General features: G+C 61.4%; 1 protein-coding gene across 1 annotated transcript; it reads left to right on the plus strand.

Annotated features, from left to right (window-relative positions):
• Positions 1–319: 319 nt before the first annotated feature.
• Positions 320–10,204, plus strand: LOC144678534 (uncharacterized; the record flags this gene model as incomplete). Its single annotated transcript, XM_078538287.1, has 4 exons — positions 320–430; positions 1,776–1,914; positions 6,816–7,509; positions 10,116–10,204. Coding segments are annotated over exons 1-4 (1,027 nt in total), but the record flags the coding sequence as incomplete, so codon positions are not given.
• Positions 10,205–12,650: the final 2,446 nt, after the last annotated feature.

Here is a 12,650-nt window from a genome sequence, read left to right on the forward strand (position 1 = left end):
CCTCCTGCCGTGGGTGGGATTCGAACCCGGGTCCCCCTGGGTCTCTGGACTGCAAGTCCAGTGACAACGCCGCCGCTGCCGCCTCCCCACATAGCCGAAGAGCCCCTCAGCCCCGACGTCCCACAGAAAGAAAAAGCAGGTTTATACAGGACGCCCGTTGTGCGCGTCGACGCTCCTGGGGTCTGGCTGTGCGGAGGTTCGCTGCCGCTGTTTCGGGAAAGCGCTCCATTGAACCGCGAAAAGGCCGCGGGGATGCCCTGCCGCTCCGGGAAGGTGTGAGGATCCGGGCGTGACGGGGGCTGCCCTCCTTTTTTGACAGGGCGCCATGCGGGAGGAGTACGGAGAGGAGTTCATGAGCGTGCTGCAGAAGCTGCTCTGGGAGTACCTGCAGCGCCTGGACGAGTCGCTGCCCAGAGTCCAGTTTGACCAGGTACGTGTGCCGCACCCTCCCCCTCCACCCCCTGTCCTGTGGGTCGGAGGAGCGCAGAGATAGTGTGCGTGTGTGTGGGAGAGAGAGATGTGGGTTATTTAGTTGGCAGGGCCGGGGAAGTGGGTTTGGCGGGGGTGGGAGGGTGAGGGGTTGGTTGTGGCGAAGGATGTGGGTTATATAGATGGCAGGTGCCAAGGGTGTGTGGGTTATATAGATGGCAGGTGCCATGGGATGTGGGTTATATAGATGGCAGGTGCCAACGGTGTGTGGGTTATATAGATGGAGGTGCCAGGGGGTGTGGGTTATATAGATGGCAGGTGCCAGGGGGTGTGGGTTATATAGATGGCAGGCGCCAAGGGTGTGTGGGTTATATAGATGGCAGGTGCCGGGGGTGTGGGTTATATAGATGGTGGATGCCAGGGGTGTGAGTTATATAGATGGTGGATGCTGGGGGTGTGGATTATATAGATGGTGGGTGCCGGGGGGGTGTGGGTTATATAGATGGTGGGTGCCGGGGGGGGTGGGTTATATAGATGGTGAGTGCCGGGGGTGTGGGTTATATAGATGGTGGGTGCCGGGGGGGTGTGGGTTATATAGATGGTGGGTGCCGGGGGGGGTGGGTTATATAGATGGTGAGTGCCGGGGGTGTGGGTTATATAGATGGTGGGTGCTGGGGGTGTGGGTTATATAGATGGTGAGTGCCGGGGGTGTGGGTTATATAGATGGTGGGTGCTGGGGGTGTGGGTTACATAGATGGTGGATGTCGGGGGTGTGGGTTATATAGATAGGGTATCATACATGCATGAGATTGGTAACTAGGGGGCGACATAAACCAGGGGAGGGGGAGAATGGGGGCTACAGTTGGCACCGAGTCCCACCAACTGCTCTCGGTAAGTGTGTGATCCCTTGGCCTTGATGGCCCCTGCAGTTGAATATCCAGCTGACGTCGTGGTCCAGGAGGGGAAGCGGGGGGAGGTTTAACCTACAGGGGCTTGGGGTGGAAGGGGGAGGCGGGACAGGATCACGGGGAGAGAGAGCAGGTGGTGCCCTGTCTCTGCCATTCAGGAGCCTGTTAAACCTCACTCACCGCCCCCCTCCCTCCCTCCCTCCCTCCCTCACTCACCGCCCCCCTCCCTCCCTCCTCCCTCCCTCACTCACCGCCCCCCCCTCCCTCCCTCACTTACCGTCCCCCCCCCCCCTCCCTCCCTCACTCACCGCCCCCCTCCCTCCCTCCCTCACTCACCGTCCCCCTCCCACCCTCCCTCCCTCACTCACCGTCCCCCTCCCTCCCTCCCTGCTCCCTCCCTGCACCGGCTTCACGGCCCTTTCGTCCTTTCCCCCCCAGCTACGAGAGGCGGCCCAGGCCGCGGACTCTTCTGATCCCCGCCACGCGCAGTTCCTGATCGGGTGCCTGAAGAAACTCGACCCTCGCTCGCTGCGGCTGCTCGTCCCGAACACAGAGGCGTCCGACCCCCAGGACGGAGGTAGGTGGTCGGGAAGGGGAAGGGACGGGAAAGTGAGAGGGAGAGAGAGAGAGAGAGAGAGAGACTGAAAGAGCACGCGGGCGAGCGAGGGCGCGTGAGGGGCAGACGGTGGTCGACCAGCGCCCCAAATATTCGCAGCATCCAGACTGGAGGAGCTCGGGGCTTTTACGCTGGGCTTTAATCTCTCCTCTCCAGTTCTTAACAGCCGCTGCTAACAGGGATACAGAACTTGAATATCGCGGAAAAGGTGCACTTTCCTTTCCTTCGGGCCACGGGGATGCGGGCGTCGCTGGGCCAGGCCCAGCATTTATTGCCCGTCCCTAACTCCCCCTGGAGAAGGGGGTGGGTGAGCCCACCTTCTTGGAGCCGCTGCGAGTCGGCACACCCGCCGTGCGGTCAGGGAGGGAGCTCCAGCGTTTTGACGTGTGACAGCAGCTCCCGCTTATCAGGACAAATGCAAGAGTGCCAAATTTCAAAGGATCGCATCCAGCACCCTTTCCTCCTGTGGTATAAATTGTTGTGTGGGGTTGGGGGGGGGAGAATTCCGGTAACACTTCCCTGGGTAGCACGGCCCTGAGGTGTAGCTGTTCGATTTTCCCCCACCCCCTCCCTCCTTTTTCTCTTTAAGTTCTTGAACACCGGAATTACCAGATGAGACGCCAACACCAGAATTTGGTGGCAAAACCTTTCTCGGTGTTCTCTGTTGAGTAAGACCACAACAGACGAATATGCCTACGGTGTTTGGGTATGCTCGTGGTCGCTCGCCCGCCCGGCCGGTCTTCCGTCGGTGAAGAGGGTCCCGTGGAGCCGGTGACCAGCCAAACTCCTCCTCCTGCGTCTGTCTGCAGTTCAGCTGTCTCCTTTCTTCTGTTCTCGCTCTCTGCCTCTAGCGCGCGCACACTCTGCCTCTCGCGCGCTCTTTCTCTGCCTCTCGCGCGCTCTCTCTCTGCCTCTCGCGCGCTCTCTCTCTGCCTCTCGCGCGCTCTCTCTCTGCCTCTCGCGCGCTCTCTCTCTGCCTCTCGCGCGCTCTCTCTCTGCCTCTCGCGCGCTCTCTCTCTGCCTCTCGCGCGCTCTCTCTCTGCCTCTCGCGCGCTCTCTCTCTGCCTCTCGCGCGCTCTCTCTCTGCCTCTCGCGCGCTCTCTCTCTGCCTCTCGCGCGCTCTCTCTCTGCCTCTCGCGCGCTCTCTCTCTGCCTCTCGCGCGCTCTCTCTCTGCCTCTCGCGCGCTCTCTCTCTGCCTCTCGCGCGCTCTCTCTCTGCCTCTCGCGCGCTCTCTCTCTGCCTCTCGCGCGCTCTCTCTCTGCCTCTCGCGCGCTCTCTCTCTGCCTCTCGCGCGCTCTCTCTCTGCCTCTCGCGCGCTCTCTCTCTGCCTCTCGCGCGCTCTCTCTCTGCCTCTCGCGCGCTCTCTCTCTGCCTCTCGCGCGCTCTCTCTCTGCCTCTCGCGCGCTCTCTCTCTGCCTCTCGCGCGCTCTCTCTCTGCCTCTCGCGCGCTCTCTCTCTGCCTCTCGCGCGCTCTCTCTCTGCCTCTCGCGCGCTCTCTCTCTCTGCCTCTCGCGCGCTCTCTCTCTGCCTCTCGCGCGCTCTCTCTCTGCCTCTCGCGCGCTCTCTCTCTCTGCCTCTCGCGCGCTCTCTCTCTGCCTCTCGCGCGCTCTCTCTCTGCCTCTCGCGCGCTCTCTCTCTCTGCCTCTCGCGCGCTCTCTCTCTCTGCCTCTCGCGCGCTCTCTCTCTCTGCCTCTCGCGCGCTCTCTCTCTCTGCCTCTCGGCGCGCTCTCTCTCTCTGCCTCTCGCGCGCTCTCTCTCTCTGCCTCTCGCGCCGCTCTCTCTCTCTGCCTCTCGCGCGCTCTCTCTCTCTGCCTCTCGCGCGCTCTCTCTCTCTGCCTCTCGCGCGCTCTCTCTCTCTGCCTCTCGCGCGCTCTCTCTCTCTGCCTCTCGCGCGCTCTCTCTCTCTGCCTCTCGCGCGCTCTCTCTCTCTGCCTCTCGCGCGCTCTCTCTCTCTGCCTCTCGCGCGCTCTCTCTCTCTGCCTCTCGCGCGCTCCTCTCTCTGCCTCTCGCGCGCCCTCTCTCTCTGCCTCTCGCGCGCTCTCTCTGCCTCTCGCGCGCTCTCTCTCTGCCTCTCGCGCCCGCTCTCTCTCTGCCTCTCGCGCCCGCTCTCTCTCTGCCTCTCGCGCCCACTCTCTCTCTGCCTCTCGCGCGCTCTCTCTCTGCCTCTCGCGCCCGCGCTCTCTCTGCCTCTCGCGCCCGCTCTCTCTCTGCCTCTCGCGCCCGCGCTCTCTCTGCCTCTCGCGCCCGCTCTCTCTCTGCCTCTCGCGCCCGCTCTCTCTCTGCCTCTCGCGCCCGCTCTCTCTCTGCCTCTCGCGCCCGCTCTCTCTCTGCCTCTCGCGCCCGCTCTCTCTCTGCCTCTCGCGCCCGCTCTCTCTCTGCCTCTCGCGCCCGCTCTCTCTCTGCCTCTCGCGCCCGCTCTCTCTCTGCCTCTCGCGCCCGCTCTCTCTCTGCCTCTCGCGCCCGCTCTCTCTCTGCCTCTCGCGCCCGCTCTCTCTCTGCCTCTCGCGCCCGCTCTCTCTCTGCCTCTCGCGCCCGCTCTCTCTCTGCCTCTCGCGCCCGCTCTCTCTCTGCCTCTCGCGCCCGCTCTCTCTGCCTCTCGCGCCCGCGCTCTCTCTGCCTCTCGCGCCCGCGCTCTCTCTGCCTCTCGCGCCCGCTCTCTCTGCCTCTCGCGCCCGCTCTCTCTCTGCCTCTCGCGCCCGCTCTCTCTCTGCCTCTCGCGCCCGCTCTCTCTCTGCCTCTCGCGCCCGCTCTCTCTCTGCCTCTCGCGCGCTCTCTCTCTCTGCCACTCGCGCCCGCTCTCTCTGCCTCTCGCGCCCGCTCTCTCTCTGCCTCTTGCGCCCGCGCTCTCTCTGCCTCTCGCGCCCGCGCTCTCTCTGCCTCTCGCGCCCGCTCTCTCTCTGCCTCTCGCGCCCGCTCTCTCTCTGCCTCTCGCGCCCGCTCTCTCTCTGCCTCTCGCGCCCGCTCTCTCTCTGCCTCTCGCGCGCTCTCTCTCTCTGCCACTCGCGCCCGCTCTCTCTCTGCCTCTCGCGCCCGCTCTCTCTCTGCCTCTCGCGCCCGCTCTCTCTCTGCCTCTCGCGCCCGCTCTCTCTCTGCCTCTCGCGCGCTCTCTCTCTCTGCCACTCGCGCCCGCTCTCTCTCTGCCTCTCGCGCCCGCTCTCTCTCTGCCACTCGCGCCCGCAATCTTTCTGCCACTCGCGCCCGCTATCTCTCTGCCACTCGCGCCCGCTCTCTCTCTGCCTCTCGCGCCCGCTCTCTCTCTGCCTCTCGCGCCCGCTCTCTCTCTGCCTCTCGCGCCCGCTCTCTCTCTGCCTCTCGCGCGCCCCCCCCCCCCTCGCTCGCTCTGCCTCTCGTGCCCCCCCTACCCCCTTCGCTCGCTCTGCCTCTCACACCCTTTCCTGTCTTCCTCCTCCCCTGGCTTTTCACCGACATGTTTCTTTACCCTCCTTCGCCCCTGGGCTCCTTGATTCCTGCCGGCGGGGTTTCGAGCGGCCGCCATGACCTGACCAGTGGGTGGGCGACTTCACCCCTTTGTGGCCGCAGTTCACTGTGACCTAATTCGCTCAGCAGCGTAAGCCCTGGCCTATGCTGGATATTTGCTGGCACACGGCACAGTGATGGGTGAAACGGAGCAGATTATCAACGTTTGATGCTGCTAAATGTTTTGGCAACGCCCTATTGTCCCGGGGTCAAAGTTTGTTCTGCAGTTTTGCTGAGGTCAGCTAAATTGTCACCCTCCCAGCACCCCACCCCCACCCCCACTCCCAGTCAATGACCTCTTGCATGTGATTGTTTGAAATTTGACACTCTCGTGTTTGTCCTGAGCGCCTGACCAGAAGCTGCGCCGTTAACATCGGCGTCTCACGGGTGCTGGTGTCCTGGAGCCAATATTTATCCCTCAGCCAACACGTTCTGTTAAAAAAATTCACTCACGGGATTTGGGCATCGCATGGCTGGGCCCTGCATTTATTGCCCATCCCTAATTGCCCCCTTGTTCACGGGCATTTTAAGAGCCAAGCGCACTGCTGTGGGTCTGGAATCACGCGTCAGCCAGACCGGGTAAGGAAGGCAGATTTCCCCCTTCCCCTAAAGGGTATGAGTGAACCAGATGGGGGGTTTTATTATTTTTTTTACAACAATAGACAATAGTTTCACGGTCGTCGTTATTCTAATTCCAGATTTGTATTGAATTCAAATTCCACCGTGTGTGCCCGTGGGCGGGATTCGAACCCGGGTCCCCCAGAGCATTCACCCTGGTGTTGTGGGGGGGTGGGGGGGGGGGGGGGCGGAGAGGGGGTCTCTGGGTTACTAACCCAGTGACGATCCCGCCGCGCCGTCACCTTCCCCCAAACACCTCCTTTCGAAGGAAAAACAAGACGATCTGACGATCGAGCACGTTACAGTTTGCGGGATCTTCCTTTGCGCCGGTTGGCTGCCGCGTTTCCTACGTTACGACGGGACCCGTGCTTCAAAAACAAAGACTTCGTTGGGCACGCTGGGGGTTGCCCTGAGATCACGAAAGGCGCTCTAGAACCGCACGTCCTTTTTTTTTTACTTCGAGCAATGCCACAGAAGGTTGTCTAGCGTGTCTATAAAGTGTCTATTCCCTGCATGGTGTGTGTGTGTGTGTGTGTTTTGTGTACTTGTGAGTACCCACGTAGGAGTATAGACACGTGCTGTGACGGGCACGTTCGTTGCACCTCAAAATGCCGGCCTCAAATTTTGTAAGTAGTTGCAATTGACCTCTGACTGACCCCAGCGGTGTGCAAGTTGATAATGAAGGCTTGGATTTGTCAGGTTGGGGAGGGGTGCGGGGTGCGGGCATCGGGTTCCTCATGTCTGACTCCTGGCCCTTTCTTCCAAGTGTCCCTTGGCCTCGCGTCAGAAGTGGAGCCCGACAGCAACCTCCGAGGCGGCCCCGCCTTCCCGACGGCCTGGAGAAGCGCCGGCCCGCGCCCTCCGGGTGAAGACGGGCGGTCGCCCCGGGCCCCACGGGCGGGACGAGGGGAGGGCGGCGAGGGCTCGGGGCGGGTCTCCGCGCCGTTCGCCTCGGAGCAGCGGCCGGCGGGCAGCCGGCAACCGTGGGCGAGGGGCCCGGAGAGGCGGAGGAGTGGCCGGGCTACCCACGGCGGTGCGGGGTCGCCAGGGAGGAGCTGCGGCGGGGCGCCCGGCTGCCCGCCGCCCCGCCGCCCCGAACCGGGGGTCACCGGGTCCCGGCACGCCCCCCTCCTCCTCCAGCCGGTGGCCCCGGTCGAAACCTTGAGCCCCGGGCGGGAGGTCAAGGGGGCGCCGCTGCCGCCGTCGCCGCCCTGCGGGAGGTGCGGCCGGATCTCAGCGCGGAAGCGGGCGGCGTCCGGGGAGGGCGGCCTGCGCGACGAGTCCAGCCCCGGCCCGGAGGAGCCCGCCCGCCCCTGGAGGCTGACGCGGGTCAAGCGGGCGAGCGGCCGCGACCTTGGCGGAACGAGGCTCGACAGTGACCGATCGCCGTGGGAGGGGAGGAGCCTGTCCGTCTCGCAGTCTCGTCGCTGGAGGCTGCCGCGGAGAAGCAAGGAGAAAGAGTAAGTGCGTGGCGGGGTGGGGGAGGGGTGGGGGAGGGGTGGGGGGGGGCTTGATGGTGAGAGAGGGAGGGAGAGGGTCACGACCTTCGCCCCTTTAGCAGATGCCAATGAGGTTCACGGTCACTTTTCTTTTTTCAAACGTGCAGAACTGGCCTCGCTGGCGTAATCCTGAAGCCGCACTGACCGGACTGGGCGAGCTTTAGCTTTGCCTCCTCCCCCCGCTTCTTCCAATTATGGTTTTTAGTTGGTGGTGGGGGTGGGTGTCAGAGTTGTCTCTGAGTCACCTTATCTTGTCCTGCCCTCCTCTGTACACTGTAGCGTTTTATCGGTGCCCAGGGGTTAGAAGGTGGGGGGAGGTGGTGCAGGGGGCGGAAGTCCCTTCTGTGCCTTGAACCGGATCCGCTGACGGAGCAATTGAGCTCTGAGTGACCCCGGGCCACGTCTATTTGCTACCACCAGCCCGTGTCGGCTTAGAGGCCCCGCTTCGCGGTCAGATGGGGCACAGGGCGCCGCGTGGGCTGTAACGTGTCTCCCCCCCCCGCCCCCCCCCGGCATAACGGGGCCCGTCCTTGGACTTTCCCTGGGCAGGGTGCTCTAACAGTAGCTTCTGAAAAGTGATTCGCCCAGCCCATGCTGACAGCGCGCTGCGGAGGACGTGCCCTGTGGGAAACGCAGTGCGACCTTCACGTAGGCCGTGTACTTCAGAGCACGATCCTGGCTGGCCAGCGGGCGGCAATCTGCATCTGCTGCCCGCACAGGCTGGGCGCGTCGCTCCAGAGAAGCTATTGTTGGATCATTCTGCCTGATGGAAGTCTCAGGACAGGCCCGCCACGCTGGGAGCATTCGCCCGCGCAACGTTCCGAGCAACATTCCGCGCCCCGTTCAGCCACAAAGTGGAACTTTTCAGCTGGTGGTTGCAAATAAACGCAGCCCGGGGTCACTCAGAGATCAATTGCTCCGTCAGCAGATTTAGTTCCGGGCGCAGAAGAGACAGTGCAGGCAGCAAGTTTGATAGCACAGGAAGAGGCCAATCAATTCAGCTGGTCCCTAACGGTGTCTAGATTCCATTTGGGTTTAGATTGGGATTGATACAGGGCTATGGGGAGAGAGCGGGGCAGTGGGATTAGTTTGGGATTGATACAGGGCTATGGGGAGAGAGCGGGGCAGTGGGATTAGATCGGGATTGATACAGGGCTATGGGGAGAGAGCGTGGCAGTGGGATTAGTTTGAGATTGATACAGGGCTATGGGGAGAGAGCAGGGCAGTGGGATTATTTTGGGATTGATACAGGGCTATGGGGACAGTGGGATTAGTTTGGGATTGATACAGGGCTATGGGGAGAGAGCGGGGCAGTGGGATTAGTTTGAGATTGATACAGGGCTATGGGGGCAGTGGGATTAGTTTGGGATTGATACAGGGCTATAGGGAGAGTGCGGGGCAATGGGATTAGTTTGGGATTGATACAGGGCTATGGGGAGAGAGCGGGACAGTGGGATTAGTTTGGGATTGATACAGGGCTATGGGGAGAGAGTGGGACAGTGGGATTAGTTTGGGATTGATACAGGGCTATGGGGAGAGAGCGGGGCAGTGGGATTAGTTTGGGATTGATACAGGGCTATGGGGAGGGAGCGGGGCAGTGGGATTAGATTGGGATTGATACAGGGCTATGGGGAGAGAGCGGGGCAGTGGGATTAGTTTGGGATTGATACAGGACTATCGGGAGAGCGCGGGGGCAGTGTGATTAGTTTGGGATTGATACAGGGCTATGGGGAGAGCGCGGGGGCAGTGGGATAAACCAGGTTCTCCACTGGCCCTGGAGTCCTGTGAATGCCTTTCTGTTCTCTGACTGTTGCCCTACCGTACAGCCTCTGCCGATTATCTGCAACCTACACTCCTGATTCTGGGATGCAGAACTCAGTCACTTTGTTGATGCTGAATTTCCCCCTTCGTTGCGAGAAGCCACATCCTTTGGCGGCTCCTTGCAGAATAAATAACGAGCCCCGTGTCGCGCTGATGCTCAAAGTGGAACCTTTAAGCCGGCGGGCTGATGGTGGCAAATAAGCGCGGCCCGGGGTCATTTGGAGCTCAATTGCTCCGTCGGGCGGACTCAGCTCCAGCCGCAGGAGAGATCAGCAAAGTTGACGGGGCAGGAAGAGGCCATTCGATCCAGCCGGCCCCCGACGGTGTTCAGACCCCCGCCCGGCCGAGTTAGTTTGCCCTGGCTTCACACCCCTTGATCTGCCCTGGCCCCTGCCACCTAGGCTGAGTGGCAGAGTGTCAACAGCAGCGCCGCCCCACCCCCCCCTGCTTCAAATGCGGCTTCGGCCTGGACACCGGTGGGGTGTAAGTGAGGTGGTTGGTGGGGGGGGGGTTAGCGGGGGGGGCGGGGTGGGTGGGGTGGGTGGGGGTGATGATGGGTGGACGTAGGGGCACTGATGTTGGCGCTCTGGGCCTATCAGCGGCAGAGGGAGACTTATCGACAGTGGCGTCTTCACCGTGTTATGACCCTTTCGTCCCGTGCGCTGCCTTCTCCTGTTGAAAAACCAGCTGCCGCGTTACCTCCCTTCCATCTACTTGCTCATTTAGCTCGTTCGGCTTCTCCCCAGGAACCAGGCTGCCTCGGGACTGACCCGTCCGGCTTGTCGGAGCCCGGATGTAGGAGGATCGAGCGAGCGGCTCCAGGACCCAACCACAGGTAACACACCCAAATTTTTTTTAAAAAAAAAATAATAATATATATTCGTTCATGGGACGTGGGCATCGCTGGATAGGCTAATATTTATCGCCCACCCCTAATTGCCCTTGTTCAGAGGGCATTTAAGAGTCAACCGCACTGCTGTGCGGGTCTGGAGTCACGTGTAGGCCAGAGCGGGTAAGTGTGGCAGATTTCCCCCTTCCCTAAAAGGGGGCATTTAGTGAACCAGACGGGGTTTTAACGACAACTGGCAATGGCTTCGTGGTCATAATTCCAGATTTTTATTGAATTCAAATCCTACCATCTGCCCGTGATGGGATTCGAACCCGCGTCCCCCTGCAGAGCATCACCCCTGGGGCCTCTGGATTACTAGCCCAGCGATTGCCTTTCATCAATCGAGGCATCGATGACAAAAGTAGGGAGGTTGTGTTGGAGTTGTACAGAACCTTGGTGAGGCCACAGCTGGAGCACTGTGTGCAGTTCTGGTCGCCACATTATAGGAAGGATGTGTTTGCACTGGAGGGGGTTCAGAGGAGATTCACCAGGATGTTGCCTGGGATGAAACTTTAAAGTTATGAAGAGAGGGTTGGATAGACTCGGGTTGTTTTCGTTGGAGCAGAGAAGACTGAGGGGCGACCTGATCGAGGTGTACAAGATTATGAGGGGCAGGGACAGGGTGGATAGGGAGCAGCTGTTCTGGGTCAGTCGCGAGGGGGTGACACATGTTCAAGGTGAGGGGCAGGAGGTTTAGGGGGGGATGTGAGGAAAAACTTTTTTTACCCAGAAGGTGGTGAGGGTCTGGAATGCGCTGCCTGGGAGGGTGGTGGAGGCGGGTTGCCTCACATCCTTTAAAAAGTACCTGGATGAGCACTCGGCCCGTCCTAACATTCAAGGCTATGGGCCAAGTGCTGGTCAATGGGGTTAGGCAGGTAGGTCAGGTGTTTCTCACGTGTCGGTGCAGACTCGATGGGCCGAAGGGCCTCTTCTGCGCTGAGATACTCTGTGATTCTGTGGCAGTACCACTCTGCCACCGCCTCCCTGTAAGACGCGCGGCCTCGTTCCAGGGGGTGTGGACGTAGAAGATCGACAAGCAAGCGGAGTTCGTGTAGCACCCTTCAATGCAGTGGAGTAGCCCAATGCGGTTAGAAAGCGGAATGGGGCACCAAGGGGGCGCTCCGTTTTGGGTCTGGGTGACCGACACCTCGGCCGAAGGGGCCGGTTTTTTCAGGAGTGCCTGAAAGGGAAAGAGAGAGGGAGATAACTTGGGGGAGGGACTCCCAGAGCTCGGTGGGGGACCCAAGGCAGCTGAAGGCACAGCCGCCAATGGCGGAGCGATTAAAAGTCCTGGGGGGGGCGTTCGAGAGGCGGGAATTGGAGGGCCGCGGGGATCTCGGGGCTGGAGGAGATTCCGGGAATAGGGAGCGCAGGCGGAGGGGAGAGAGGGCTGCGGTTGACCCTGGAAGGGGATATTTGAATACGAGGATGAGAACTTGAAGATGGAGACGTTATGTGACCGGGTAGCCAGTCAGTGGTGGTCGACGAGCAAGGCGGGCGAAGGGGTGGATGCCGATAGTGGGGGGGGGGGGGGGGGGTGGGGAAACCGGACTTGGTGCGAGTTAGGACACGCGGTGCGGGGCAGGGGCAAGCAGAGTTTCGGATGGGCTGATGTTTACGTTGGGTGGGATTAGCAGCCGGGAGCGGGTTGGGAATAGTTGAGTCCGGAGTTGACGAAGTGGGGGCCGGGCGAGGGGGTTTCAGCGGCCGATGAGCTGAGGACGGTGGGTAACGGGAGTGCTAGCGATGGCACGAGTACGTGGTCGTGAGCTCATCTCGGGGAATCGAATACCACACTTCATCTCGGACTGTTGCCGGGGAGAGGAGTGGAGTCGGTGGGGTGGAGATTGGAGTGGGTGCAGGAAATAATGGCTTCGCCCTCCCAGTATTTAATCGGAGGACATTTCTGCTCATCCCATAGTGAAGGAGCACGGCGTTATTATGGGGCAGCACGGAGGGAGTGCCGCACTGTCTGAGAATCAGCACTGAGGGAGTGCCGCACTGTGTGAGAATCAGCACTGAGGGAGTGCCGCACTGTCTGAGGGTTAGTACTGAGGGAGGGCCGCACTGTCGGAGGGTCGGCACTGAGAGAGTGCCGCACTGTCTGAGAATCAGCACTGAGAGAGTGCCGCACTGTCTGAGAATCAGCACTCAGGGAGTGCCGCACTGTCGGAGGGTCAGCACTGAGGGAGTGCCGCACTGTCTGAGAATCAGCACTCAGGGAGTGCCGCACTGTCGGAGGGTCAGCACTGAGGGAGTGCCGCACTGTCTGAGAATCAGCACTCAGGGAGTGCCGCACTGTCGGAGGGTCAGCACTGAGGGAGTGCCGCACTGTCTGAGAATCAGCACTCAGGGAGTGCCGCACTGTCGGAGGGTCAGCACTGAGGGAGTG

The sequence above is a fragment of the Cetorhinus maximus genome, unplaced genomic scaffold (assembly GCF_964194155.1).
Source record: "Cetorhinus maximus unplaced genomic scaffold, sCetMax3.hap1.1 HAP1_SCAFFOLD_4544, whole genome shotgun sequence".
NCBI lineage: Eukaryota > Metazoa > Chordata > Chondrichthyes > Lamniformes > Cetorhinidae > Cetorhinus > Cetorhinus maximus.